Source organism: Salvia hispanica, chromosome 3 (genome assembly GCF_029641045.1).
Source record: "Salvia hispanica isolate PSC_SH4W2 chromosome 3, Shi_PSC_v1, whole genome shotgun sequence".
In the NCBI taxonomy this organism is placed as follows: Eukaryota; Viridiplantae; Streptophyta; class Magnoliopsida; order Lamiales; family Lamiaceae; genus Salvia; species Salvia hispanica.
The window spans coordinates 41,763,858-41,790,536 of NC_142694.1; the positions used below are offsets into that span (position 1 = coordinate 41,763,858).

Here is a 26,679-nt window from a genome sequence, read left to right on the forward strand (position 1 = left end):
TACAAATTTAATGAGACGTTAAATGTTAGATAATATTCGTTCCTATATTAGGAGTAATAAATTTATTGACTACTATTTGCGTAAGAAACATAATTTTATAGTATGCCACAAGTTGCTAGTATGCTATAGGTTGCTAATTTCTATATATATAACTTGATCGACTAGATGCCTGCATGTTACGTAATTTTAATCTACAATTGTAATGTGTTTTTAAAGTTACAAATTTTTCTGAAACTTTGGAGAATATGAATTGGGCATTTGGGCTTCATTGGACTCAAGGACTTCATTATACATATAACCAAAAATCATAATAGTAATGGCCCAAAACTAATAAATTCAATGGTCTTCTTCGCACTTTCGGTTTGCATAGGGATCAGGCCATTCGGGGTGGAGGGCGGCCATGACGAGGGGATTTTGATTCTGGCACCGGCCAAGCTCAAGCTGAAGCACACATTGAGTAGATGGTCCATCTAGCCACTGAAAATCAAAGAAGAAAAGACTTTCCTCCTATCGAGTAGAAACACATCATATTCATAGGCATCAACGAACTTTATATTTTGTCGAGAACCGAACAATAAAATGCTCCTAAAATACAACATAAAAAATTGAGATCTAGAGATGGGGAATAAAGAATGCTTTGTGATACAGTTATTGATGCAACAATAACGTTGACCAAGTACTAAACATTGTTGTGCTTGAGGATGGCAACAATCACATTTGACCTATCATTATAAGGATTTGCGAAAACAGGAAAAGTTTGGAGTTTCTTCTTCAAAAGATCGAAAGTTTCATCGATGGTTTCAGCTCTAAACTTATGCGTAAACATGTTTTGATGAGCGGCCCTAAAACATGCCACGTAGCCATCAATATCGAGCAATGTCCTGCCCTTCAAAATCTCCATTCTTTCTATGCTAAAACTCTTGCTCTTATCCAACACAACCCTCACCTCCTCTGGCGTGGGAAAGAAGTGTGGAAGGTTGAATTTCTCTAACTTTGTCTCACTCAGTCTTCCCTGCAAAAGTTAATTTAATCGTAATTAATTAAAAATAATACTCCCTCCGTTCCAACTTAATTATCACTCTTGGAGTGGGCACGGATTTTAAGAAAATGTAAAGAAAAGTGGGTTGGAAAAGTTAGTGGAATGTGAGACCCATTTTTTTATATTGGTTTTATAATAAAATGTGAGTAAAGTGAGTTACTGGAATGTGGGACCTACGAAGTGTGAAAATTAAGTTGGTACGGAGGGAGTAGTTGTTATGAACAAAAGTAACAATGTGTTCCAAATAAAAATCGAAATATGTAGATTTGACCTTTTTGGCTAGTTCGAGGAGGGAAGCTCTGAGAAGTTCGGCCACAGACGCACCGGTAAACTCTCTTTGTGGGTCCCACGAGTCCGGCACTCCGGCAATAAGAAGTGCCATAATCCCACCTTCCACCATTTCCACAGCCCTACATTTCAAGAATGATTCCAAATCCCTCTCAAATTGCCCCAAATAAGATTCATAAACCTCCTCTTTCTCTCCTCCGCTCCAAAACAAAGACTTGAGGCCCTCCGTTGCCTTAGGCGCCTCCGTCAGCCAGTGGAGCGAGCAAGAAGAGTACGCGAAGTGGATGGACGATGGCGGGAGAAGACGGCGGTGGAAGTCTCCGGGCACTGCGGCAACCTCATAGCCCCTGTTGGGTGGGAAGGAGCTGAAGAGGGTGTTGAAATCGTTGGAGACGACGTCGTTGAAGCAGACGTAGAATTCTGGGGTTTTGTGGTTGGTGGATTCGTATTTGCGTTTTACAGCTTCGATGATCGTGTGCATGGCCGGAAAAGAGTTGCCGCCGGTTGAGCACCCGAAATCGGCAATGCAGAAGTGCTTGCTTGAAGTTGGAATCTCTAATTTTGTGGCGATTTCTTCTTCGATGATTTCCGTTGCAGCGTCCAATATTCCTCTCTTAGAGACAAAACATTATAAGAACTCATTTAAGCGCATGTTTGGTAGTGCTATAACTCATCCAGGAATGAAATTCTATAAATAAAAATGTCATATTACTCGATGATAGATGAGTTATCTGTTTTTTCAAACTGTACTAAAGTATTCCCAAAATGTTTATTCCTATGTTAATTTGTGAATGGATTATTATAGATCATATCAAAATATGATGCATGCAGTAGTTAAATGATGATAGCAATAGATGAGTCATGTGTACCTGGTAAGTTGAGTTTTTGGCATAGCTGTGATTTCCATCGCCACCATACATGGAAAAATATGCATCATCTTTGGAATCCATCACCAAACTATATGTGTAGAGAGATGAGTGAATCATATATGTATTTATATAGACCATATGAAAAAGAGTTGTAATCAAATAAAGAGGTTTTTATTAAAAATGAGAACTAGGAACTATTCTCATCCATTGGATATCGAATCTAACGGATTATACACATGTCACGTGACTTTTAATTATTTATGATCTCTAACTAATGATTCTTCTAAATATCAATCTATACAAGATTATCAGTTCAGGATTAAATGGTAAAATGCAATTAATAATTAGTAACCACTTTCTTTGTACTTAAACAATATTTTACTACTTTGTACTCCCTCCGTCCACGAAAATTCGTCCCGGTTTGACCGGGCACGGGTTTTAAGAAATATAATGGAAAGTGAATTGAAAAAGTTAGTGGATTGTGGGTCCTACTTTTATATATTAGTTTTATAATAAAATATGAGTAGGAATGAGTTAGTGGAATATGGGGTCCACTACCAAAAATGGTAAAAGTGAAATGAGACAAATTTTGGGGGACGGACGGAAATGGAAAACTGGGACAAATTTTCGTGGACGGAGGGAGTATATACTTTCACAAAAAATATATCAAATTAATCGTATAATTAGAGCTGTTAGGTCTCGGTGGCGCACACCCGAACTCCATATTAGTATGATATTGTCTGCTTTGGGCAAAGCCCTCACGGTTTTGCTTTTGGGGTACTCCCCAAAAGGCCTCATACTAATGGAGTAGGGGTAGCCCATTTATACACTTGCAAGTCTTGTTCATTCTCCGATGTGGGATATGGTTTGCTCCCTTTCAATCCTCCCCTCAAACCAAGACCACCAGACCACAGACCACATGTCTACCCCATGTTACAGGTTACCAGGTCACCATAGGTCTTGGTCGAGCTCGTCACATCGGAGAACTTGCAAGCGCAACCATCGAACCCCGAGCCACACAGGCCCAGCCCTGAACCAGGGCTCTGATACCACTGTTAGGTCTCGGTGGCGCACACCCCGAACTCCACATTAGTATGATATTGTCCGCTTTGGGCAAAGCCCTCACGGTTTTGCTCTTGGGGTACTCCCCAAAAGGCCTCATACTAATAGAGTAGGGGTAGCCCATTTATACACTTGCAAGTCTTGTTCATTCTCCGATGTGGGATATGGTTTGCTCCCTTTCAAAGAGCCTATCGGTTTACAATGCAAAATATATCGAGTTTCAACGCAAAACGTATCGACTATATGTAGCATCAAATATCAATTCATATGCATTTGACTATTTTAGAAAATATATGAACATGATACAAAATATTATTACTAGAATTTATTGATTCGAAAATATGAAATAAGGATATTGTTAGATTCCTTGTAAAATTATTTTTAATTTGTTAAATTTTTCATGTTATAAATTGTGTACACTAATGACATAATTGAATATATCAGTTTACAATATAAAATATATCATTTTCCAGCACAGAACATATTTTTGTTTGTTGGTATTATACAATGCTACATGGATCTATCATTCAAAATTAAATACTACTCCTATATCACCATCATTCAAAATAAAATACTATATCCCTTCTGATCTCGTATACCGTGGCACATGGAAATCATCAGTATAATAATACAAATATTATACATGGAGTATATGCTTTTTTCGGAAAAAAGACATCCGGATAAATTTTTTTAGATATATATAGATACGATATCTTACAGAAAACACGATGAAGAATCAATGTGAAATAATTGGACATTTTTGTTATGAGAAATAATTTTGAGTCATAATGTACAGCCTGCCCTCCAAAAGTACAATAAATGCGGCGGCTACTACCCAAAATCGACTCAAAAGAAGTAAACATAGGCTAGGGTTTCATTTAAAGAGTACTGACCAAAAGAATTAGAAGGAATATCAGAGTATTTAATGCAACAACTTAAGCTAGTAGTTTAAAGGAAAGAATATATCATAAATGACGATCAAAATATCTTAAGAGTACGACATAATATCCAAGACAAAGTCACAAGAAAAAGGCTAAGGCCTCAAACCGAAGGCAAGATGCAAATATTCCAAAAGAAATTCTAAAGTGTATCAAAATTTAGCGGAAAGCGACCAAGAGAAAGTATAGCTATGTATGAAACACAACTACGCTTGAAGTTCAACATATCCATATTAATTAATTAATCTGCTCAACACCCGCCATCGCTCGTCATCATTCAACCTGCACATAAGGAAAACACATGCAGGGCTGAGTATTTTGAAATACTCAGTGAGCTCGTTGCCAAAACATTTTATAAGTTATGCCATCCTTACCAAGTGAACTCGAGTTTTAAGCAGTTATAAAAGATATATCACGAGTATCACAAAATATATTTTCTATAGACTGGCCAGTCAAAATAACTCCTCATTTTCCTCATCAAAATAACAATCACAATCATTCCATGGTGCGACGAAAGTGTGGCCACACTTTTCGCCCACGAGACCGGCCGACTAGCAAGGACGGCTCTCGATCCCATCGTGTACACAGCCTGGTAGGGCTTGCGGCCCATACTCAGACCCGAATTCGTATTAACATATCCATAGCCCTAGCCCAATGGAGCGAACTCACAAACTAGGCATCAGACGCACAATATCACAATAAAACAGACATAGGCATGACATAACAGTTAAACCACCCTTATAACACCAATCAATATTTTTGACAAAATAAAAGAGAGTAGTAAGAGTAAAGCCCACCTCGACTGCTTAGTTTTCAAGTAGTTTCGCTTTTTCGTTATCCGGCTTCGCAACCAAAGTTTCACCTTTTTAATCACATAGGCACATATCACAAATTTGGTTCAATACTACTCTTACTCATGCATGTCTCATTACTTTTCCCTCTTCCCAACGATTTATCTTATCATTACTAATTAATCAAGATCATGTTTATCACACAAGATTATTTAACCATCAAACACACACCATACAAACACTACACACACACACGTCGCATACACACACACACATACACGGCACACACACATACATGTTCCCACATCCCTTTTTATCCCTCTTTCACTCAACCAAGATGCATGAGGGTTCAAGAAGACCGATTAATCGGTTAGAAGAAGAGAAAGAAGAAGTAGAAGAAGAAAAAGCATAACTCTTAAACAAAAATACCTTTTTGAGAAAAACGATCGGTAGAAAACAAGTATTAGCCTTGATTCTTCAAAGTTCTTGGACTAAACTTCAAATTCTTCTCCAAAAGATAGCAAAATATTGGAGAGTAGAAGAAGAAAATTTGAGAGAGAGAGGAAAGGTGGGGGCCGAAAATTTGGGGTCTAGGGTTGGGGTTTTGGTTCTTATTTATAGAGTCCAACAAGATCTTTAGGTAATTAGAATAGAATATTTAGTAAGATCTCATTCTCCCCAATTAAATAAAATAATATTGTGAAGTAGGGAAGAAGAATTAACAAAAATAGATCCTAGGGCAAATCTCATAGGTTTCGAAAATTAGGCTATTTATTTAGCCAAGATTTTGTCTTGAATATATTTTACGGAGTAGAATAAAATATCACGGAGCAAAATAAAATAAGGATTCTCCCAACTCGGGATGGTAATAGGCGTCCCTATGCCTATTTAAATAAGGCATGGTTTTCTTTAAATATTGCCTAGAATAAAGTAAGGCAAAATCTCTTGAAGTATGGAAAGATTTGGTAGAATATTTAAATTCTAGGTATGGAAGGAAATCAAATAAGGGATCAATTAAATAAGCAAAATAATATTTCCTTCCCTACATGGGTGATTTTCGAAAATCACCTAGGAAAAATAAGGGCTCGATTTTCCTCTTTTAAAATAAGGAAATAATTGGCTCTTGGATTTTAATTTGGATAAATATCCCAAGGATTAAATCAATTCCGGAAGAAATAGAATTTCTCTTCAAAGGGGGTCTAGGGTTCGAAAATTACAAGAATTAGGGTGACAAGTATTTATGGAAATTTTCTCTAATATTCTCACTCACCCTTAAACAAATAATTTGCCACATAATCTCATAACTTAATATATCACATGTCACATCATTAAATCAAATAGTTTGACTTTTCAAACTTTCAACACAAACCCTAAACTCAATTCGACCATATCATCTCATGAAATAAATGCATTCTCGATTCCACGTCATCAACAATAAATTCTAGGGCTCTAAAATTAGGGTTCTAAATTCCGAGATGTTACACATAACGTCTCTATGTTAGTAATATTTTTATAATTATAATTTATACTTTAAATAAATATATTCATTAGGAAAGTTAAATCAAACTAAATATTCGTATCTAATTACATACTCCATATTTATCCAAGATTAAGTTATACAGCATTTTGAAGAAAAAACTAGCTCTGAGAGAAAGCACTTGTATAATTCGCTGTTTCTTGGAATTAATTAAGTTGGTATATTTTTATTTATGATTAGTTCAATATTTGATTTCTCCATTCTATTTTCATTCCTATATCCGTATCGTGTTAATATAATTATTCGACTTGGTAATTGACAATAGTTTATCTACCAAATCTCTTGAAGATTGAAGTAAGGTTTCAGCTCAAATAACTTTATAATATCTCTTATATGTGTTGCTTTCTAACTAAGACTTAGACCTAAAATTGACTAAGAAAAAAAAAAAAAAAAATTGACTAAGAAATCTAAAGAGATGTATAGACCAAGCTTAATCAAAATGTAAATTTAATTCTACTCCCTCCATGATTAAATGACTCATATCTGACTAGTGCAGATTTTAATTGTCTTGTTTGCTTTATAAAAAAAAGTGAGTAGAAAAAATTAGTAAAACGTGAGTTGTACTTTTATACATTCATTTTATAATGAAATGCAAGTGAAATGAGTTGATGGAATATAGGGAACACTTATCAAATATAATAAAAGTGAAATGAAACATTTAATTGCGGAGGAAAAAAAAAACTATGAGATATTCCCTCCGGTCCCAATTAAATGACTCATATTCCCTTATTTTGATGGTCCCAATTAAAGTCATATTTCACTTTTTTTTTCATTTTTAGTAGTAGACCCTACATTCTACTAATGCATTTTCACTCACATTTTATTATAAAACTAATACTCCCTCTGTCCCATTAAATATGAAACATTTGCTTTTCGGCACGAAATTTTATGTAGTCTTGTTTTGTGAGTGAATGAAGAGAGAGTAAAGTAAGAGAGAATAAAAAGTAGAGAGAATATTATTTCCATTTCTAGAAACGTTTCATTTTCAATGGGATAGACTAAAAAGGAAAACATTTCATTTATAATGGGACAGAGGGAGTATATAAAAGTAGGATCCATATTTTATTATTATTTTTTGTTCAATTTACTAACAAAGTCAAATAATTTGTTAAACCGGGCACTGGTCAAATATGACACATCTAATAGGACCGCAGTGAGTACTTAATGATGGACAGCGAATGTGGAAAAAGAAAACTAAAGTAAATAGTGAAAATACAGCTAACTAGTGGAATTTTGACGAATCACCATAATCTTTTGAAGAAGAACAATCTCATTTTCATTTTTTCAAAGAAATTTCATCTAACATACAAATCACACGCTCTATCATTTATATAATCTTCTCCCGTTCTACTTCTTAAATTTGTCGTGTAAATTTCATTGAAGAAAATACTCTCACAAATCTTCAATATTGGATAACTCGACTGTATAGCTATATCACTAATCGGACTCAGAACACTTGAACTTGAATCATTCCTTAATTTTTAAAAATTTTATCTGCATAACTATAATCATAACAACAAGAATTTTTAGATAATTTTGTTCCTGTATCAATAAATTTATTAACTACAAGTTGCTAGTATGCTAAGGTGGGACAAAGAGAGTATTTGCATAAGAAACATAATTTTATAGTATGCCACAAGTTGCTAGTATGCTAGGTTGCTAATTTCTACTCCCTCCCTTCGTCATTAGGTGTATCATTTCTTTCCAGCGCGGATTTTAAGAAATGTTAAGAAAAAGTGGGTAGAAAAAATTAGTGGACGTAAAAACTATTATTATTTATAGTAAATTTGAATCAGAACTCCTATTTGCGGACGGAATAAAATGGAAATGAGACTCTAATCGTGGACGTTTTGATCTAAAATTGTAATGTAATGTGTTTTTAAAGTCACAATTTTTTTCTGAAACTTAGAAAATCTGGATTGGATATTTGGGCTTTATCAGATGCAAGCACTTCATTATAGAACAAGTAAGCCCAACAATAGGAATATTAATGGCCCAAAACTAATAAGTTCAATGGTCTAATAGATTCGCACTATCGGTTTGCGACTCGGCAGAGGGCAGCCATGGCGAGGGGATTCTGGTTCTCGCACCGGCCAAGCCCCCTTTGGAACGGTGGTTCCATCACTGGGTTGTCTCGAACACGTGTGCTTCTACATCCATCCATGCAAAACACACATTTGAGGCAGCCGATGGCTACATGCCATGTGGCCACTGACAATCAAATATGAAAAGACTTTCCTCAAATATGAAAAGACTTTCCTCCTGAGTAGAAGCACCTCATATTCATAGGTACCGTGGACTTTATATCGAGTTGAGAACCTAGCTATAAAGTATTCCTAAAATGCAAACTTAAGATGCTGAGATCAAGAGATAGCTAATGGTTTGTGATACAGTAGAATTAATGATGTAATAACAATAAATTTAACAAAGTACTAAACATTGTTGTGCTTGAGGATAGCAACAACCACAATAGATTTATCATTAGAAGGATTTGCGTAAACAGGAAAAGTTTGGAGTTTCTTCTTTAACATTAGAAAATTTTATCGACATTTTCAGCTCCAAACTTATGTGAAAACATGTTTTCATGAGCGGCCCTGAAACATGCCACGTAGCCATCAATACTGAGCAGTGCCCCACTCTTCAAAATTTCCATTCTTTCTATGCTAAAACTCTTGCTCCTTTCCAAGACAGCCCTCACCTCTTTTGGGTAGGAAAGAAGTACGGAAGGTTGAATTTCACTAATTTTGTCTCACTCAGTCTTTCCTGCAAAAGTTATAGTCATTAATTTCACCAAATTAATTAAAAATAATTGTTGTTATAAATAAAAGTAAATGTATGTTCTAAATAAAAATCGAAATACGTAAATTTGACCTTTTTGGTCAGATCGAGGAGGGAAGATCTGAGAAGTTCGGCCAAAGACACATTGGTAAACTCTTTTTGTGGGTCCCAATAAGTAGGCACTCCGGAATAAGAAGAGACATAATCCCACCTTCCACCATTTCCAAAGCCCTACATTTCAAGAATGATTTCAAATCCCTCTCAAATTGCCCCAAATAAGCTTCATAAACCTCCTCCCTCTCTCCTCCGCTCCGAGGCGGAGACTTGAGGCCCTCGACCACCTTGGGTACCTCCGTCAGCCAGTGGAGCGAGCAAGCAGAGTACGCGAAATGGATGGACGATGGCGGGAGTAGACGGCGGTGGAAGTCTCCGGGCAAAACGGCAACATCATAGCCCCTGTCGGGTGGGAGTGAGCTGAAGAGGGTGTTGAAATCGTTGGAGAAGACGTCGTTGAAGCAAACATAGAATTCTGGGGTTTTGAGGTATGAGGATTTGTATTTTTGTTTGATGGCTTCGATGATCGTGTGCATGGCCGGAAAAGAGTTGCTGCCGGTTGAGCACCCGAAATCGGCAATTCATAAGTGCTTGCTTGAAGTTGGAATCTCTAACTTTGTGGCGATTTCTTCTTCGATGATTTCCGTTGCAGCGTCGAATAGTCCTCTCTTTGAAACAAAACATGATAAGAACACTATGATAGGTGAGTTATCTATTCTACCAAACTGTCCTAAAATATTCTGTAATTAATCTTGATTCCTATGTTAATTTATGAATGGATGATTATAGATCAAATCAGAATATGATGCAATTGTTAAATTATGAGAGTCATAGATGTGTACCTGGTAGGTTGAGTTTTTGGCATAGCTGTGATTTCCATCGCCACCATTCATGGAAAAATACGCATCATCTTTGGAATCCATCAAGAAACTACATATGTTGATAGGTGTGAATCTTATGTCTATCTATATATAGACAATATGAGAATGGTGTTCACATAGCGTATCATTTACATGTATTATACATATGAATGTCTATAGAGAGTTGTAATCAAATAAGAGCCTTTCTTTTAAATGAGAATTAGGAACTATTCTAATCCATTGCATATCACATAATTTTCTCGATTGAAACTATTTTTTTCACATAAAATATGTCGAATTAAATTTAATTTTATGGGGAGTTTAAAAAAAATCCTTATTGCATCTGTTTAAATAAAAAATTTGAATATATATTTTTCTTTTAAAGGACTTAACTAGAGACCAAATCTCAGTCATCCATTTTTCTGATCTAGTGGATAAAATAAATCAAGCAAAATGATATATTTCATTTTTAGATCGTTTTACTTCATTTTATACAAACTTTATTATTTGATTGTTTTACTTCATTTCATTACAGAAAGACTGAACTACAACAATTTTAAAATGAACTATGTGTTGTCTAATAATGACCTATATTTAGTTGGACGGGTCGACATTAAGAATTAGTTATGCATCATAAACCATATATATTCTGAGTGAGAATTGAAAACAAATACTCCATCCTTCCATAAAAAATATACAAAGTTGAAAACGGCACGAGTTTTAATGTACCATTGGTTAAGTAAGAGAGATTGAGAGAAAATGTGGTGGAAGTAGTGTTAGTGAATTGTTGGGTGCATATTTAGATGGATGTGTAGGTTTAGCATTGATTTAAAACTTTCCATTTATAGAATTAGTCTAATTTTGATGAACGCTAAATGGTCCAAAATGACAAAACTAGTCTATTTTTTTGGTCGGAGGCGGTATTCATTATAATCCAAGGTTTACAAATACAATGATTACTTAAATCATGATTAGTCATGTCCATCAAATATGATGAATATGTGGTGCTTAGAAGAGTAGTCGTTCCTCTAAGCTAAAGAGTGACCTAATTTACCACCCTTGATAAAGATATCTAACGAATACATTGTGATTGTTCACCTTAGCCTAAGAATGACCTAATTGCCAACCATTGAAAGTGTCATCCATCATTTATAAAATGACAAACTGATGTAATATCATAATGGTCAAATTGTGTTCCGTCTCACAACTTGAGTGTATATGTAGAGAGGTGAGTATATATGTAGAGAGGTTGTGTTAGTGTGCTAACTAATTTACAGTAATAACTAATAATTTTCAATATTGTGTATTAAAATTATCAACACAAAGACATAATTATATCAATACAATATGTAAATTTAAAATATCAACACAAAACATAAGTTTATCAGCACAAGAAGATTGATAAATTTATGTCTTTGTGTAGATGTTTTTAACATACAAAATTGATATTAGTTATTAGTTATTACCATAACTTAGTTAGTATTTGATCACACCCCGTGAATCATATATCTATATATAGACCATATGAGATTGGTGTTCAACTAGGAACTATTCTCATCCGTTGGGATATCTAATCCAACGGATTATGCACGTGTCACGTGACATTTAATTAATTATGATTCAAACTAATGATTCTTTTTAAATATCAATCTACTTCAAGGATAATATTGGAGTAAAATGCAACTAACGTTACAAACAGTTCGTAACCACTTTCTCTTTTTAAAAAAAAAAAAAATAATAGCACTATTTTATAGTAAGTACAGTATAGCGTAACTTTCTCAATTTAAACAATTTTTTCACATAAAATATAGTACTACCAAATTAATTGTAACTTTATGAGGAATCTAAAAAAAATTCCAATTGCATATGTTCAGATAAAAAATAAATATATTTTATATCATTGAAATATATTAGTTTTCAACACAAAACATATCAGCTATTTGTAACATCATGTTCAATTCATATGCATTTGACTATTTTCGAAAATATATGAACATATCCGACATATTATCTAGAACTTTTTGGCTTGAAAATATGGAAATAGCGATGTTGTTAAATTTATCATTAAATTATCGAATAAACTTTTATGCTATAAATTGTGTGTGTTACACTAATGACATAATTGATTACATCATTTTACAGTTAAAAAAAATTCTAATATAAATTTCCAGCACAGAACATATATTTGTTTGTTGGTATTATACAATGCTACATGAATCCATTATTCAGAATTAAATACTACTGTCTACTCCTATATCTCCATCATTCAAAATTAAATACTATACCTTCTGATCTCATATACCGGTGGCACATGGAACTCATCAGTATAATTATACAAATAATTATACATGGAGTATATATTTTTTATTTTTTTTGGAAAAATGACATCCGGATAATATTTTGGATATAGAAAAGATATCTTACACAAAACACGATGAAAAATCAATGTGTAATAATTGGACATTTTTGTTATGTGAAATAATTTATAAACATGGACCAAAAGCTATATTAGCTATCTTCCTTCTACCAATTAACTTGCGATCGACAATTGTCAGATTAAACACTCTAACACATTCAATGAACCCATGAACACAAAATACCAAGAGAAATAAATGTTAAGCGTTGAATTTTGTAAGAGACTGATTCTGACTTTGACAAGAAAATGTGTAAACTATGAGAATTTTAGACTATAAGCTTGTAACATCCTGAATCTTTCCTATCTTTTTCTTTCCTATCTTTTTAGTTGATCTTAAAAAGACGTTAAATGAGTATCCGAATTTTTATTTTTTTCTTGTTTAATCTTCAATCCTTTTTCGAAAATTAAAAGAGTATTAGACGTTTACAATCGATCAAAAAATGTCGTGAATCATGCTTAGTACTTAGCATGCCCCTAAAGTACTAACTATAAATTTTATGTAATAAATTTAAATTCAAGAAATAAAATATAATAGAAATAAAAGAATTTATTTCTTGTGGGCATAAAAAAAAGATAATTTCATCATTTTAAGAGTCCACTCTCTAAAATCCAAATCACTAAAATTATTTCTTCTTTGGAGCCCAAAAAGGTCCAACACCAATTTATAAAGATAGATCTCCACCACCTCCTTCATGCTTGATTACTTTCCCCACATCAAGCCACGTACGTAGCTATCCTCCACCTCATGCTTAGATTACAATCACCTCCTGCACACTAAATCAAAAACTTAATCACAAAGAGTCCTAACAATATATGCTTTGTCCACAATTTTCCTTCATCAATTTTGTTTCATCAAATGGCTAGAGATCAAGAATTAGAGATATGAGAGTAAAGAAAGTTCCTTTCTTAAAAGCAAATTCAATTCCAGCTCCTGGTAATCACCAGTCCCACTTCTTTTATTTCAAGCATCATCATCTAATAGACAATTTTAATTTTTAGAAGCAACAATCGCATAAGAAGTTTCCTAACCAGTTTCCTAACCACAAGAGCAACTTCAACTATGAATTTAAAGCTTTCTTCTTGTTAATCAAAATCTAGATAGAAGTTCACTAAAATATAAAGAAAGAACTTAGCTTTTAGATATGGGATGTGGCTGCCCGGCGACGGACCAACAGCACAACAGCTCACCGCGCCGGAGAACCACTGTCCTGTCCACGGTCGAACAACGACGGAGACACAGCAGCAGCGGTGGCTTTGGCCGTCTCAAGTGCCAACGGGAGCGACACAGCGAGCAGCAGGAGAAGTGGCGGACGGCGCTACTGCTGCCCCGCGAGCGCCCGAAGAGGCCCCGCGTCAGCGAGAAGCAGGGACAGCGGCGATGGCCGGGGGATGAGGCAGGACCGACGTGGCGGCGGATGAGAGAGAGAGAGGGGTTGACCGTGTGGTGTTGAGGATGGGAGTATACAATTAAATTTGGGCCTCCTTCCTTGGCTTTGGGTGTTTGGGCTCAATTCTTTTAATTGTGGAGAAATAAGGTGGGCCAAGTAAAATAATTAAGTCTTGGACCTTTAATAATTCTTTGGGCCAATAAATTAATTTAAATCAGGGGGAATTATTAAATTAAGTCCCGGATTAAATTGCGAACTACGAATAATCTTTTTCCAAGTACAAAATAAATATAAATGCGAAGGGAAATAACTGCGATAATTTAACCGTGAGCTTGAATAATTTTGGGGAATTTATTTCGATATTGTGGTGGAAATTATGAGGCGCCAACAGAGAAATATGGGCGTGAACGGCAGACCGGCGTCGCACGCAACGCCTTGGGCGGCCGCCGAATAATCTAAAATATGCGAAAGATGAAAAGCGAGATAAAATGCTTTAATTAGAAGGCATGCATTCATATTAAAGTCTAAGAAATTCTTGAGCCGCCCAATAATCTAAAATATGCGAAAGATGAAAAGCGAGATAAAAGGCTTTAATTAGGAGGCATGCATTCATATTAAAGTCTAAGAAATTCTTGAAGTCTGATTAGTATTTTATGTTTTATTGTTTTTATTTTTGAAAAGGTTATCTCCGCAAGTTAAGGTCGGAACGAGAAAATCAAGTTAAGGAAATTAAACGAACGAGGTGAACTTTTCTATCCTACATACTAATGTGGATGAAAATATAAACTTATGTTTTGTTATTTGTGAAAATGATGTTGTCTTGCCATAAATGATTTGTTTTATGCCTATCTGTTTGGTTGGAACGTAAGAATCGAATTCGGGTTCGAGTGAGGGTGGTGTCCCTACTCGGACTAGTGTACACAGGTGACCGTGGAAGGTGGCCACCTTCCACGGCACAAAGATGATATAGTGGAGGCCGTTGGGAGGTGGCCACCTCCCCGGCTGGAGAAAGATGTAGGTGACCGTGGGAGAGCACCATCTCCACGGCACTTGGTGTTCAGATATGGCGAACAGAAAGAAAGAACTTAGACTGCGTAGTCGAACAAAGATTTTAGTAAGCTCGGGCCTTTTAAGAGAAAACTCTCGAGTGTTACTGTGATGGCATGATAACATTTTCATTTTATGTATGTATATTTCGGCAATGTGTTCACTGAGTATTTTTATACTCAGCCTGCATATATTTCTAAATGTGCAGGTTGAGCACCGACGGTGGGGAATGCTGAGCAGAGTTTATGATTTTCTTTATATTTTAAGTAGAGGCTCTCAGAGGCGCATGTCTCCATACATGTGACCGTGTTCATTCCGCTGCGTATTGTTCTTCTATACCCTGATAATTATTTATTGAAGAGTAAGATTTCCATTCAAGTTCAGGTGATCAAGAGTTAATTTGAAGTTGTTTCCCTCTTTATTTCTGAGTGGATATTCAGATATTGTTTACCCCCTTTTCTGTTCAGTGACGGACCCAGGTGGGGTCGGATGGGGTCGGCCGACACCACCGCCGGTCCATGAATACCACCGAGTACCTCCAAAAATTAGCCGTCGACCCAGCTCTGCATCAGCTCTGACCCCAGGCTATGGCTAATTCATCTCCATGGAAGAGAATTAGAAGAAGATAGATTAGGGGAGAAGTGAAATAAAGTTTCATGAGAAAATTGAAAAAGTAGAAAATTTGCAGAAATTTGGAAAAGAAGATAACGAAGAAGAAAGCGGCGCAAGGCTAGTTGTAATTTTGTTTTAGTAAACCTAGGGAGTTTTTTTTTAATACGGCATTATTTTGTTTCTTGCATTTAGTTGTAAACTTAAATACTCCATAGTACTATTAACATGTGTGTGTTTGATTTAATTAATGTTGTATTAACAGACCAAGTATCCTTAAAAATGATATAAAATATTATAAATAATTTTCATTTAGTGTGACTCGTATTAATTTGACTTTTATATTTATTTGTAGTTTAATAACAATAATATTTGTAAAATTACAAATAAAATTAAATTATTGTGTGATGTATTTTTTTCATATCTTCAAAAAAATGATATGGCATTAAATAATTACTCTGCTTTGACAAAAATAATGCAATATTAAATTATATTATATATAATAATTATTTAAATATTATACTATATTATATATTATTTGTTATTTTTCGACCCCACGAGTTCGGTTTTCTGGATCCGTCATTGTTTATGTTCCCCTCTTCTTATCTCCCACCCCTAGTTACGGCTTCCCGGCTTTGCTATCCCTAGCAAAGTGCGGTCGTGACAAAGCTAAAGCGATGAACACGTACAAATAACAAGAACTACGATTATACATGAAGAATGGTCGTAAATACTCATCAATCTTTTTTCTCTCTTATTTTGAAACGGTGGTCATGTTCTAAACATTGTTGCGTTGGAGGATAGCGACAACCACAACAGATCTATCATTAGAGGGATTTGCGTAAACTGGTGAGGCTTGGAGTTTCTTCTTCAAAAGGCCAAACGTTTCATCGATGGTTTCAGCTCCAAACTTATGCGTAAACATATTTTGAAAAGCTGCCCTAAAACAAGCCACGTGGCCATCGATATTGAGCAATGTCCCATTCTTCAGAATCTCCATTCTTTCTATTGTAAAATTGTTGCTCTTTTGTAGTATAGCCATCACATCCTCTGTGGTAGGAAAGTGGAATGGAAGGTTGAATGTCTCTAACTTTGCCTTACTCAGTTTTCCCTGCAAAATTCAATATAGTTGTCAATTTTGCTGAACAAACCAAAGCTCACTCTCACCTCGAGCTCAAACAAATAGTCATTGTTGTTATAGTAATTTAAAAAGTGTGTTATTATTGATTATTGGTGCAGGTAGATAATGACTTAACGGATAAGTAATCAAAGAAACCCTGATTTTTTGAAAAAAATGAAAATATTCTAATAATCAAAATATGAGTTCAAAATAAAGACATTTGCTATATATAAGCGGCTAGGAAACCCTAGGTTAAGCTAAATAAAACAAAAACTAGAAAACGAAAATAAGTTAGGAAAATCATTAAATTGTCTTTTTTGTCCTTTAAACGATGTCCGATGCCTAAATTCCAATTTACGGATTTCGCGCCATTCCGAGCTGCATCCACTATCATTACGAATAATAATAGTAGTGTTCCGAATAAAAAGTGAAAGTCGTAGATTTGACCTTTTCGGCCAGATCGAGGAGGGAAGATCTGAGAAGCTCGGTTACCGATGCAACAGTGTACTCTTTTCGTGGGTCCCAATAGGTAGGCACCGCAGCAATTAAAAGAGCCATAATCCCACCTTCCACCATTTCCACAGCCCTACACTTCAAGAACGCTTCCAAATCCCTCTCAAATTGATTAACATAAGCTTCATAAGCCTCCTCACTCTCTCCTCCGATCCAAACCGAAGACTTGAGGCCCACGGCCGCCTTGGGCGCCTCCGTCAGCCAGTGGAGCGCGCAAGAAGAGTACGCAAAGTGGACGGACGACGGCGGGAAAAGGCGGCGGCGGAAGTCTCCCGCTATTGCGGCTACCTCGTAGCTCCTGTCGGGTGGGAGGGAACGGAAGAGGGTGTTGAAGTCGTTGGAGACGACGTCGTTGAACCACACGTAGAAGTCTGGGGTTTTGAGGTCTGAGGATTCGTATTTCCATTTGATGGCTTCGATGATCGTGTGCATGGCGGGAAAAGAGTTGTTTCCGGTTGAGCACCCGAAATCGGCAATGCAGAAGAAGCTATTCGTTGAAATGTCTAATTTTGTGGTGATTTCTTCTTCAATGATTGCCTTTGCAGCTTCCAATATTCCTCTCTTGCAAACATTAAAATGTTTCGCAAATGTTATTAATTTTTTCATGGGGACACATGAATAAATGCAATAATTTAATAGATGTGCGGATTTAATTTAAAACCTGGTAGGATGAGTTTTTGACATAGCTGAGAGGTCCATCGCCACCGTTCATGGAGAAATGTCCATTGTCTTTGAAATCCATCACCAAACTATGTAGAGAGGTGAACATATATGTATATATACACACGGGTTGCGTTAGTGTGCTAAATATCTTAATGTGCTACTTGCTAACTAAATCAGTTATATTAAAAATGTCAACACAGAAACATGAGTATGTCAACACAAATTTATCTTGACATTTTGCTTAATGTGCTACCTGTTCATGTCAACACAATTATATTTCTGTTGACATATTCATGTATCTGTGTTGACATTTTTAATATAATGTGTTAATTTAGTTTGCAAATTACTACATATTAAGATGGTTAGTATTTGATCACTTCCCATATACTCTATAGATTTGAGAATCTGAGATCATATGATAATTTGTGCTGTGAGTGAGGATTTAAAACTAATATCCATTAATAATCCAAGTTATAACAATTAATCACTCAATTGTTGCTGGAAATACAAGTAAGACATTTGTTTATTATATCCTCAAACACCAAGGATAAACACACCAATCTCTACAAAATTGGACAAGCACAAAAAATTAAGAAAATATTAGGAGATATTGCGTCAATTTTGTTTAAAACGAAGAGTGATCAGTGAACAACGTGGTAAATAGTGCATGTGTTAGTTTCCTCTTGTTTAGAAACAAAAGTAAGACATTTATTTATTACTATTTTCTCAAAACAAATCTTAGATAGTATCTTCCAATCTTAAAGGGTATGGGACGTACCAAAATTTGAACACACTTCATGATTTTATCCCTTACTAATTTATTTATTTGTTCCAAGATTTTTAATATTTAAGCCTAGAAACTGTCCAATTTCATACTTAGAAGACAACCACATGCATTAAAATCTTATATTGCTTGGAGTGTATCCGTGCTCTACGTCAGACAATATATAACAAATATTTGGAAATCAAAGCCATAAGTTCAAGAATTACAACAAAATAATTGTTTGAAATTTAAATAATGCCAAAAGTTCGGAGTATTACATCCTATCCTCCTCAAAATTAATTTTTTCCCTTGAAAAATAAATGAATTTTTGGTGCTCTTATATTGCCTAGCTAGGGATGTATCGGTGCTAATTAATATTCAATCACCTTTTCTACTCTACTTTATTCTTGAATGTGACAGATGGAGTAATTAATTTCTAATTATTGGTTTGCTAAATCCTTTGTTCTTCAACCTGTGCACCCTTATCTTCAATTCTTTGGTATTTTTTGCAGAGGAACTATTGAACTTTGTTGCAATTTTTTTATCCATGTATATAAAATAAGTCATACTTCCATCGCCTCTTAAAAATAAAAACTTTTGAAATTGTACGGATTTTAATGAAAAATGATAAATAGGAAAAATAGAAAGAAAAATGTGTTAGTGAAAAGAGAAAGAAATTTCCTAAAATAAGAAGTATATATTTTTAGGGGAGCTGTATTGACGCAAATCAACTAATAGAAAAATACACATACATTTCAGTTTACTACCCACTCACACACAAGAATTAAAAAAAAATAAAAGTTGAAAAATGGAAAATGAAAGAGAAAATCCCTCTAGATGAAAACACCTTATTTCATTGTGGTTCTAAACAGTTTTGCGCTTGAGTATAGCAACAACCACAATAGTTCTATCACTAGAAGGATATGCGTAAACTGGTGACGTTTGAAGTTTCTTCTTAAATAAGTCGAACAATTCATTGATAATTTCAGCTCCAAACTCGTGTGTAAGCATATTTTGATGAGCTGCCCTAAAAAATGCCACATGGCCATCAATAGTGAGCAATGTCCCACTCTTCAAAATCTCCATTCTTTCTATGCTGAAGCTATTGCTCTTTTGCAATATTCCCCACACCTGTTCCGGAGTGGGAACGTAGTATGGAAAGTTGAACGCGTCTAACTTTGTCTCACTCAATCTTCCCTGCAAAAGTCAATATAGTCGTCAATTTCCATATTAAAGTTGACTTTGTTACGAATAAAAGTAACATTAGTTTGACCTTCTCGGCCATATCGACTAGGGAAGATCTGAGAAGTTCGATCACTGACGCAACAGTGAACTCCTTTTGTGGGTCCCAATAGGTAGGCAGTGCAGGAATTAGAAGCGCCATAATCCCACCTTTCACCATTTCTACAGCCCTACACTTCAAAAATGCTTCCAAATCCCTCTCAAACTGATCCAAATAAGCTTCATAAACCTCCCCTCTCTCTACACCATACATTCTCTTGAGGCCTGCGGCCGCCTTGGGCACCTCCGTCAGCCAGTGGACCGCATAAGAAGAGTATGCAAAGTGGACGGAAGATGGCGGGAGAAGATAGCCGTGGAAGTCTCCTGCTACCATGGCTACCTTGTAGCTCCTATCGGGTGGGAGGGAACGGAACAGGGTGTTGAAGTAGTTGGAGACGACGTCGTTGAACCACACGTAGAACTCTGGGGTTTTGAGGTCTGAGGATTTGTATTTTTGTTTGATGGCTTCGATGATCGTGTGCATGGCCGGAAAAGAGTTGTTTCCGGTTGAGCACCCGAAATCGGCGATGCAGAAGAAGCTATTAGTTGAAATCTCTAATTTTGTGGCGATTTCTTCTTCGATGATTTCCTTTGCAGCTTCCAATACTCCTCCCTTGCAAACATAAAAATGTTTTGCTTATTACATTAGTTAAATTTTGCACATCGACCATATCAAAATATGAATGCAATAATTTAATGATGATAGTAATAATAGATTTATAGATTTAAACCTGATAGGATGAGTTTTTGACATAGCTGAGAGGTCCATCGCCACCATTCATGGAAAAATGTCTGCTATCGTTGAAATCCATCACGAAACTATGTAGAGATGTGAGTCATATGTCATAAATGTGTATATATAATTTATAATTGAGATTGTATGAGAACAAATATATTCTAAGTGAGAATTTAAAATTAGACTAAAATCCAAATTAGTCTTCTACATTTGCTCAAAAAATTGTATTGATTCTACACATTACATGCGTTATAGCTTCTGGCACTATACATTTTTTCTAGGTCATAATTAATACTCAAAAGATAATGTTTATGACCTAAAAATCGTAAAATGGGCATATGTTCATGATCAATTTGGCCTTTACTCTAAAACTAATATATAAAAGTGACACTCATATTCCACTAACCTTTTCAACTCACTTTCCTTTACATTTCTCAAAACCCGTGCTGGAACCAAAGTGGACAATTATTAGGGGACGGAGGGAGTATCTTTCTTAACAGAAACACTTTATCTAATTGTGATCTCTGATGATAAACAAAACAACGACCATGACCACTTACTAAACATCGTTGCACTTGAGAATAACAACAACCACAACAGTTCTATCATTAGAAGGATTTGCGTAAGCAGGTGAACTTTGGAGTTTCTTCTTCAAAAGGTTGAACGTTTCATCGATGATTTCATCTCCAAACTCATGTGTGAGCATATTTTGTTTAACTGCCCTAAAAAATGCCACGTGACCATCAACCGTGAGCAATGTCCCAGGCTTCAAAATCTCCATTCTTTCTATGCTGAAACTATTACTCTTTTGCAATATAGATATCAACTCCTCTGGGGTGGGAATATAGCCTGGAAAGTTAAAAGTCTCCGACTTCGCTTTACACAATCTTCCCTGTTAAGATTGATTTCATTACAAAAAGGGTAAATTTGTAGGAAAAATATGACGTTTGACCGTTTGTCCCGCGACATTGAAAACCAACTAGAAAAACAATGAATTCTAAATTTGTTCACAATTATCCTATCACCAGAATTTCCAGTCGATTACATGTAATATGATTTTCATATTCTTCAACTAAATGATGACGTTTGATCTATTAATAGAAACTATTTTTTTTACCATAGAATAATTGACAAGAAATCCAAACTTAAAATATGAACAAAATTTATGCTTTTTGATAATTAACCCTAATAAAATTACTATTCCCTCCGTCCCTCTATAGAAACGAGATTTAAGAAAAAATGTTTTAAATAATTGAGTAAAAGGTGAATAATGTAGAAAGAGAAAAAATAGAATAAAGTAAGAGAGAGTAAAATACTTTTGACCAAAAAAAGGAAATGACTCAATTGCAATAAAATAATCCAAAAAGGAATACGACTCAGCTACAAAAGGACGGAGGGAGTAATATTTTTCGAAAAAAGTCAAGCATAGATTTGACCTTTTTAGCCATGTCGAGGAGGGAAGATCGGAGAAGGTCGGCCAACGTTCCAACCGTAAACTCTTTTTGTGGGTCCCAATATGCCGGCAAGGCCGGAATTAGAAGAGCCATAATCCCATCTTTTACCATTTCTACAGCCCTACTCTTCAAGAATGATTCCATATCCCTCTCAAACTGCCCCAAATAAGCTGCATAAACCTCCTTTCCCTCTCCTCCGCTCCAAATTGAAGACTTGAGGCCCTCTGCCGCCTTGGGCACCTCCGACAGCCATTGGAGCGCCCAAGAAGAGTACGCAAAGTGGACAGACGACGGTGGGAGAAGGCGGCCGTGGAAGTCTCCGGGCACTGCACAAACCTCGTAGCTCCTGTCGGGCGGGAGGGAATTGAAGAGGATGTTGAAATCGTTGGAGACGATGTCGTTGAAGCAGACATAGAATTCTGGGGTTTTGAGGTCTGAGGATTCGTATTTCTGTTTGACGGCTTCGATGATCGTGTGCATGACTGGAAAAGAGTTGCTTCCGGTTGAGCACCCGAAGTCGGCAATGCAGAAGGTATTAGTTGAAATATATAATTTTGTGGCTATTTCTTCTTCGATGATTGCGTTTGAAGTTTCCATTACTCCTCTCTTTAAAACATAAAATGTTTTGCTAACGTTAATTTCATAATTGATTAGCAAACATGAAGCATTATCGATCATTTCAAAATATGAATGCGATAGTTAAATTATGATAGTAATAGATGTATACCTGGTATGATGAGTTTTTGACATAGCTGTGATATCCATCGCCACCATTCATGGAAAAATATGCATTATCTTTGGAATCCATCACGAAACTATGTATGTAGAGAGGTGAGTGAATCATATATGCATATATAGGTGATAAAATGCACTTATATATTCTATATACTCAAAACTCCTCAACACAACTTCAACACAGTTTCAATACCAACATCAATCAACACAGTGTAAAATTTCAAGATTTTAATGTCAAATCAACACAATATCAACACAACATCAATCATTAACTACTATTGAAATTCTGTTGACATTATCCTGTTGATGCTTTTTTGTGATCTGTTAACATCTTTAAATGATCCAGATCATAGTTTTGAGTTTATACAATATTTAGAGTTTTCATTTGATCACATTCCTATAGACCATATTATAATAATATCTTTTCTACTTTATCTATTTTTCTTAATGAATCTAAAAATATTCATTAGGTTAATTAGATAATAGGGTTGGGCAACAAGACACAGACTTAAGTAAAAAAAATTTTGTGTGTGATTTGGTCAAGCGGTAGAGAGGTTAATGCTTGAGACCAAAAGTCTCAGTTTCAAGCCTACGTGGCTGCAATATTTAAATTTAAATTCATTTAACTTAAAAAAAGTCAGCTTTTAGCCTTTTTCCACCTAGTTATCCTAAAACTAGATTTAAGTTTTCTTTATACTTGCCAATCAGATTTAAGTCTACTGTTAAGATGTCAATTAGTTAGGCATTAGATTGTACAACTCTTACAAGCTCATACGACCTTGAAAGGTTGTCGTAACTGAGTATTTAAGTATCCTTGAACTGTTATTGGCTATTTGGCTTCCATATTAATAAATCCTATGTTTGATCCTAAAAAGAAAAAAAGAGAAAAGAAAAATATCTTACTTAATACTCCCTCCGCCCAAAAAAAATAGAGCAATTTGTGTATGACACGAGTTTTAATGTAGAATTGGTGTAAAGTAAGAGAGTAAGGAAAAGAGTAAGAGAGAAGGAGAAAAAGTAAGTGATAAGTAGTGTTAGTTGAATGACGTGTAGGATTATTATTTGTTGAAAAACTTTCCATAAATAAATATCTCTATTTTTGTGAACTGCCAAAAATGGTAATTGTGCTCTATATTTTGTGGACGGAGGGAGTAGAACACTTTATTTGATTGTGATCTGAGACCAACAAAACAACAACGGTGACCACATTCTAAACATCGTTGAGAATAACAACAACGCTTGAGAATAACAACAACCACAACAGTTCTATCGTTAGAAAGATTGGCGTAAGCCGGTGAAATTTGTAGTTTCTCCTTCAAAATGTCGAATGTTTCATCGATGATTTCGTCTCCAAACTCATGTGTAAGCATATTTTGTTTAACTGCCCTAAAAAATGCCACGTGGCCATCAACAGTGAACAATGTCCTCGTCTTCAAAATCTCTATTTTTCTATGTTGAAATTATTGCTCTTTTGCAATATGGCTCTCAACTTCTCTGGAGTAGGAGTATAGCATGGAAAGTTAAAAGTCTCACACTTCTTGTAACGCCCCAATTTTCGAACCCTAATTTTCGAACCGTAAAATTTTTGCAGTTAATGCTTTTAACGCCTTGAAGTCCGTGGAATAAATGACGAGTGAAATAATTATTTGATATTCTTGTGACCTAATTTGATTTAGGGTTTGAATGTACGTTGACGGAATTAAATGTATATATATATATATATATATTTAATTCCTTGCGGTGAAGAATATTTATTGAACTCAATTCCGTGTTGGATCTGATGATAAAAATAAATAAATAATAATAGTCTAATCTTGTGAAACATAATTTGTGAGCAACATAATTTAAATAAAATACAAGGGTTTGAGCCCTAAATTAATTTGATTAAATTATAAGATCTTTGTCTTGATCCCGAAGACTTTCCTTGATTATAATTGTGGAAAGAAGAAAATAATTAAATAAATAAAAATTGGCAAAGATTTCTCCTCCTCCATCTTAACGCGTCTTCTTCTTCCTCCCCTCCCCTGATATGCAAATCCTTTTCCTAAATTAAACCACCAATCAGCCTTTAATTCCAATTATTTGAGAATCAATTGCCACAAATTTCTCTTATAAAACCTAGTCTTCATACCCTAATCTCCCACCGGCGCTCTCACTCACGTAACAAAATTCTTTCACAATCTCAAATACTCCAACTGTGAGAAATACGACAGAGAGAAAGAGAGCAGCGAAGAAGACGAACTATCCGACGCCTTCATCTCCTTCCCACTCTAAATTCCGGTATATCCTTGATCACGTTTCATTTTTGCAAAATCCCTGTTATTCCAAACCAACTCATGAAAATGACTTCACACGACAGAAACTTGAAGGGGAGAAAAGAACAGGAACAACAACTCTTTCATTCACTAATCTGCATCATGTACAGACGGTATACACCTCCCTCACCCAAATCTGACTTTTTACTGCTGCATTCATACATATCCTACACTACCGGTTAATACAATCTGAAATCAAATCGATATATCGCGTAATCGAAGCAAACCAAGTAAAAGATCAAACTTTTAATCGAAAATTTAGAACTTATCTTGCGGGGTGTTCGGTGTGAATCAGGTCTGCCGGAGCGGCGATGTAGCGACCGCTGCAGCGCCGAACGTCTTGGATCAGGCGAATGCCCGGCGAGATCTTGTTCGACGACGGCGGCTGTTTCTCAGTTGTGTATTCTTAAATTTGGGAGTTTGTTATAAACTGTGATGGGAGTTTACGTGTATGTTGGGAATGGGGGTGTACTTTTTATTCTTTATTAAATTCATTTTACTTTTATATTGTAAAGGGATGTGGTTTGTTAAATTAAGTATTGGGCTAATTCTTTAAAATTATTGGAAGTGGCCGAACCTATTTAAAGCCTTAGGCCTGGATGTGTTTGTTTCTTTTGTTGGGCTAATTTGATGTTTACTTCTCTGATTGATTGAGATATTTTGAGGAATAGAGTGGAGTTTTAATTGGGAAAATTTGTAATCCTATCAACAAAAATAATCGAAGCCAAAGGATTCATGCATCTTAATTATTTACTCGATTCGTTGTGTTGATTTATGTGTTATTTAAATGCTAAAGGTATTTCCTTGCAAGCGAGACGTGATATCAAGGAAAGAAAATAATTTCGGATTAAGCAGTTGAGGTGGACTCTCTTTTTAAATAAGGACAATGCCCTAACTATTTTATCGATGAGAATGAAATGTGAAACTGTTTATCATGCTGTATTTTGTTTTAACGTGCCTATCTGAAATGGCTTTGCCATTTATTATTTAAATCGAATTCGGGTCCTTGTAGGGCCGCAAACCCTACTTGGATTAGTGTACACCTATGGTAAACCGTGTGTCAGCGTACGGGTTAGCCGGTCTAGTGACTTGGTTTGTGGCCACATTTCCAAGTCATGTATGAGCAGATATGGTAAACGCCTATGGGAAAATGACTACGCAGTCGCGATTTTGAACAATGGAATATTTTGGTGCCTCGGGCTTTTCAAAAGTCAAAACCCCGGTGGTTACCTAAAAATGACATGATAAATATAATTTATTTTTATAAACTGTTTTCGGCATGAGTCCACTGGATATCTTATAGTACTCAGCCCTGCATATGTTTTCCTTATGTGCAGGTTGAGCGGCAACGAGCTTGGGGTGGTGTTGAGTCGAACCTTAATCATTGTTGGATTTATTTTGAACTCCGAGTGGCATCGTGTCT

At 35.5% G+C, this 26,679-nt stretch overlaps 3 protein-coding genes, 5 long non-coding RNA genes and 1 pseudogene across 9 annotated transcripts; 2 read left to right on the forward strand and 7 right to left on the reverse strand.

Moving 5' to 3' along the window:
- Positions 1–619: 619 nt before the first annotated feature.
- LOC148930812 (loganic acid O-methyltransferase-like) lies at positions 620–2,277 on the reverse strand. The gene is made up of 3 exons (XM_089066997.1): positions 2,197–2,277; positions 1,311–1,940; positions 620–1,012 (listed from the first exon to the last, which is right to left on the reverse strand). The coding sequence occupies exons 1-3, from the start codon at positions 2,275–2,277 to the stop codon at positions 680–682; spliced, it is 1,044 nt and encodes a 347-aa protein (XP_088923123.1). The 3' UTR covers positions 620–679.
- Positions 2,278–8,895: 6,618 nt separating this feature from the next.
- Positions 8,896–10,391, reverse strand: LOC125212191 (uncharacterized). The gene is made up of 3 exons (XR_007174628.2): positions 10,199–10,391; positions 9,396–10,024; positions 8,896–9,287 (listed from the first exon to the last, which is right to left on the reverse strand). It is a non-coding gene; the product is annotated as an uncharacterized LOC125212191 (long non-coding RNA).
- A 2,770-nt stretch (positions 10,392–13,161) lies between these two features.
- On the reverse strand, positions 13,162–14,132 carry LOC148930813 (uncharacterized). Its single transcript, XR_016136723.1, has 2 exons — positions 13,767–14,132; positions 13,162–13,406 (listed from the first exon to the last, which is right to left on the reverse strand). It is a non-coding gene; the product is annotated as an uncharacterized LOC148930813 (long non-coding RNA).
- Positions 14,133–14,703: 571 nt separating this feature from the next.
- Positions 14,704–15,942, forward strand: LOC148930814 (uncharacterized). The gene is made up of 3 exons (XR_016136184.1): positions 14,704–14,762; positions 15,276–15,428; positions 15,535–15,942. It is a non-coding gene; the product is annotated as an uncharacterized LOC148930814 (long non-coding RNA).
- Positions 15,943–16,454: 512 nt separating this feature from the next.
- LOC125212190 (loganic acid O-methyltransferase pseudogene) lies at positions 16,455–18,051 on the reverse strand (annotated as a pseudogene).
- A 1,384-nt stretch (positions 18,052–19,435) lies between these two features.
- Positions 19,436–21,287, reverse strand: LOC148930815 (loganic acid O-methyltransferase-like). The gene is made up of 4 exons (XM_089069391.1): positions 21,159–21,287; positions 20,748–20,835; positions 20,009–20,629; positions 19,436–19,932 (listed from the first exon to the last, which is right to left on the reverse strand). Exons 2-4 carry the CDS (start codon positions 20,826–20,828, stop codon positions 19,600–19,602), a joined length of 1,035 nt encoding a protein of 344 aa, XP_088925517.1. The 5' UTR covers positions 20,829–20,835; positions 21,159–21,287; the 3' UTR covers positions 19,436–19,599.
- On the reverse strand, positions 21,098–23,078 carry LOC148930816 (loganic acid O-methyltransferase-like). 2 transcript variants are annotated; one of them, XM_089069389.1, is made up of 3 exons: positions 22,934–23,078; positions 22,189–22,812; positions 21,098–21,644 (listed from the first exon to the last, which is right to left on the reverse strand). In XM_089069389.1, exons 1-3 carry the CDS (start codon positions 23,048–23,050, stop codon positions 21,312–21,314), a joined length of 1,074 nt encoding a protein of 357 aa, XP_088925515.1. In that variant the 5' UTR covers positions 23,051–23,078; the 3' UTR covers positions 21,098–21,311. The 2 variants fall into 2 exon arrangements, with proteins under 2 accessions (XP_088925515.1, XP_088925516.1); XM_089069390.1 differs by having other exon boundaries at positions 22,189–22,834; positions 22,934–23,011.
- Positions 23,079–24,803: 1,725 nt separating this feature from the next.
- Positions 24,804–25,209, reverse strand: LOC148930817 (uncharacterized). Its single transcript, XR_016137400.1, has 2 exons — positions 25,073–25,209; positions 24,804–24,985 (listed from the first exon to the last, which is right to left on the reverse strand). It is a non-coding gene; the product is annotated as an uncharacterized LOC148930817 (long non-coding RNA).
- Positions 25,095–25,906, forward strand: LOC148930818 (uncharacterized). Its single transcript, XR_016137399.1, has 3 exons — positions 25,095–25,221; positions 25,301–25,369; positions 25,552–25,906. It is a non-coding gene; the product is annotated as an uncharacterized LOC148930818 (long non-coding RNA).
- Positions 25,907–26,679: the final 773 nt, after the last annotated feature.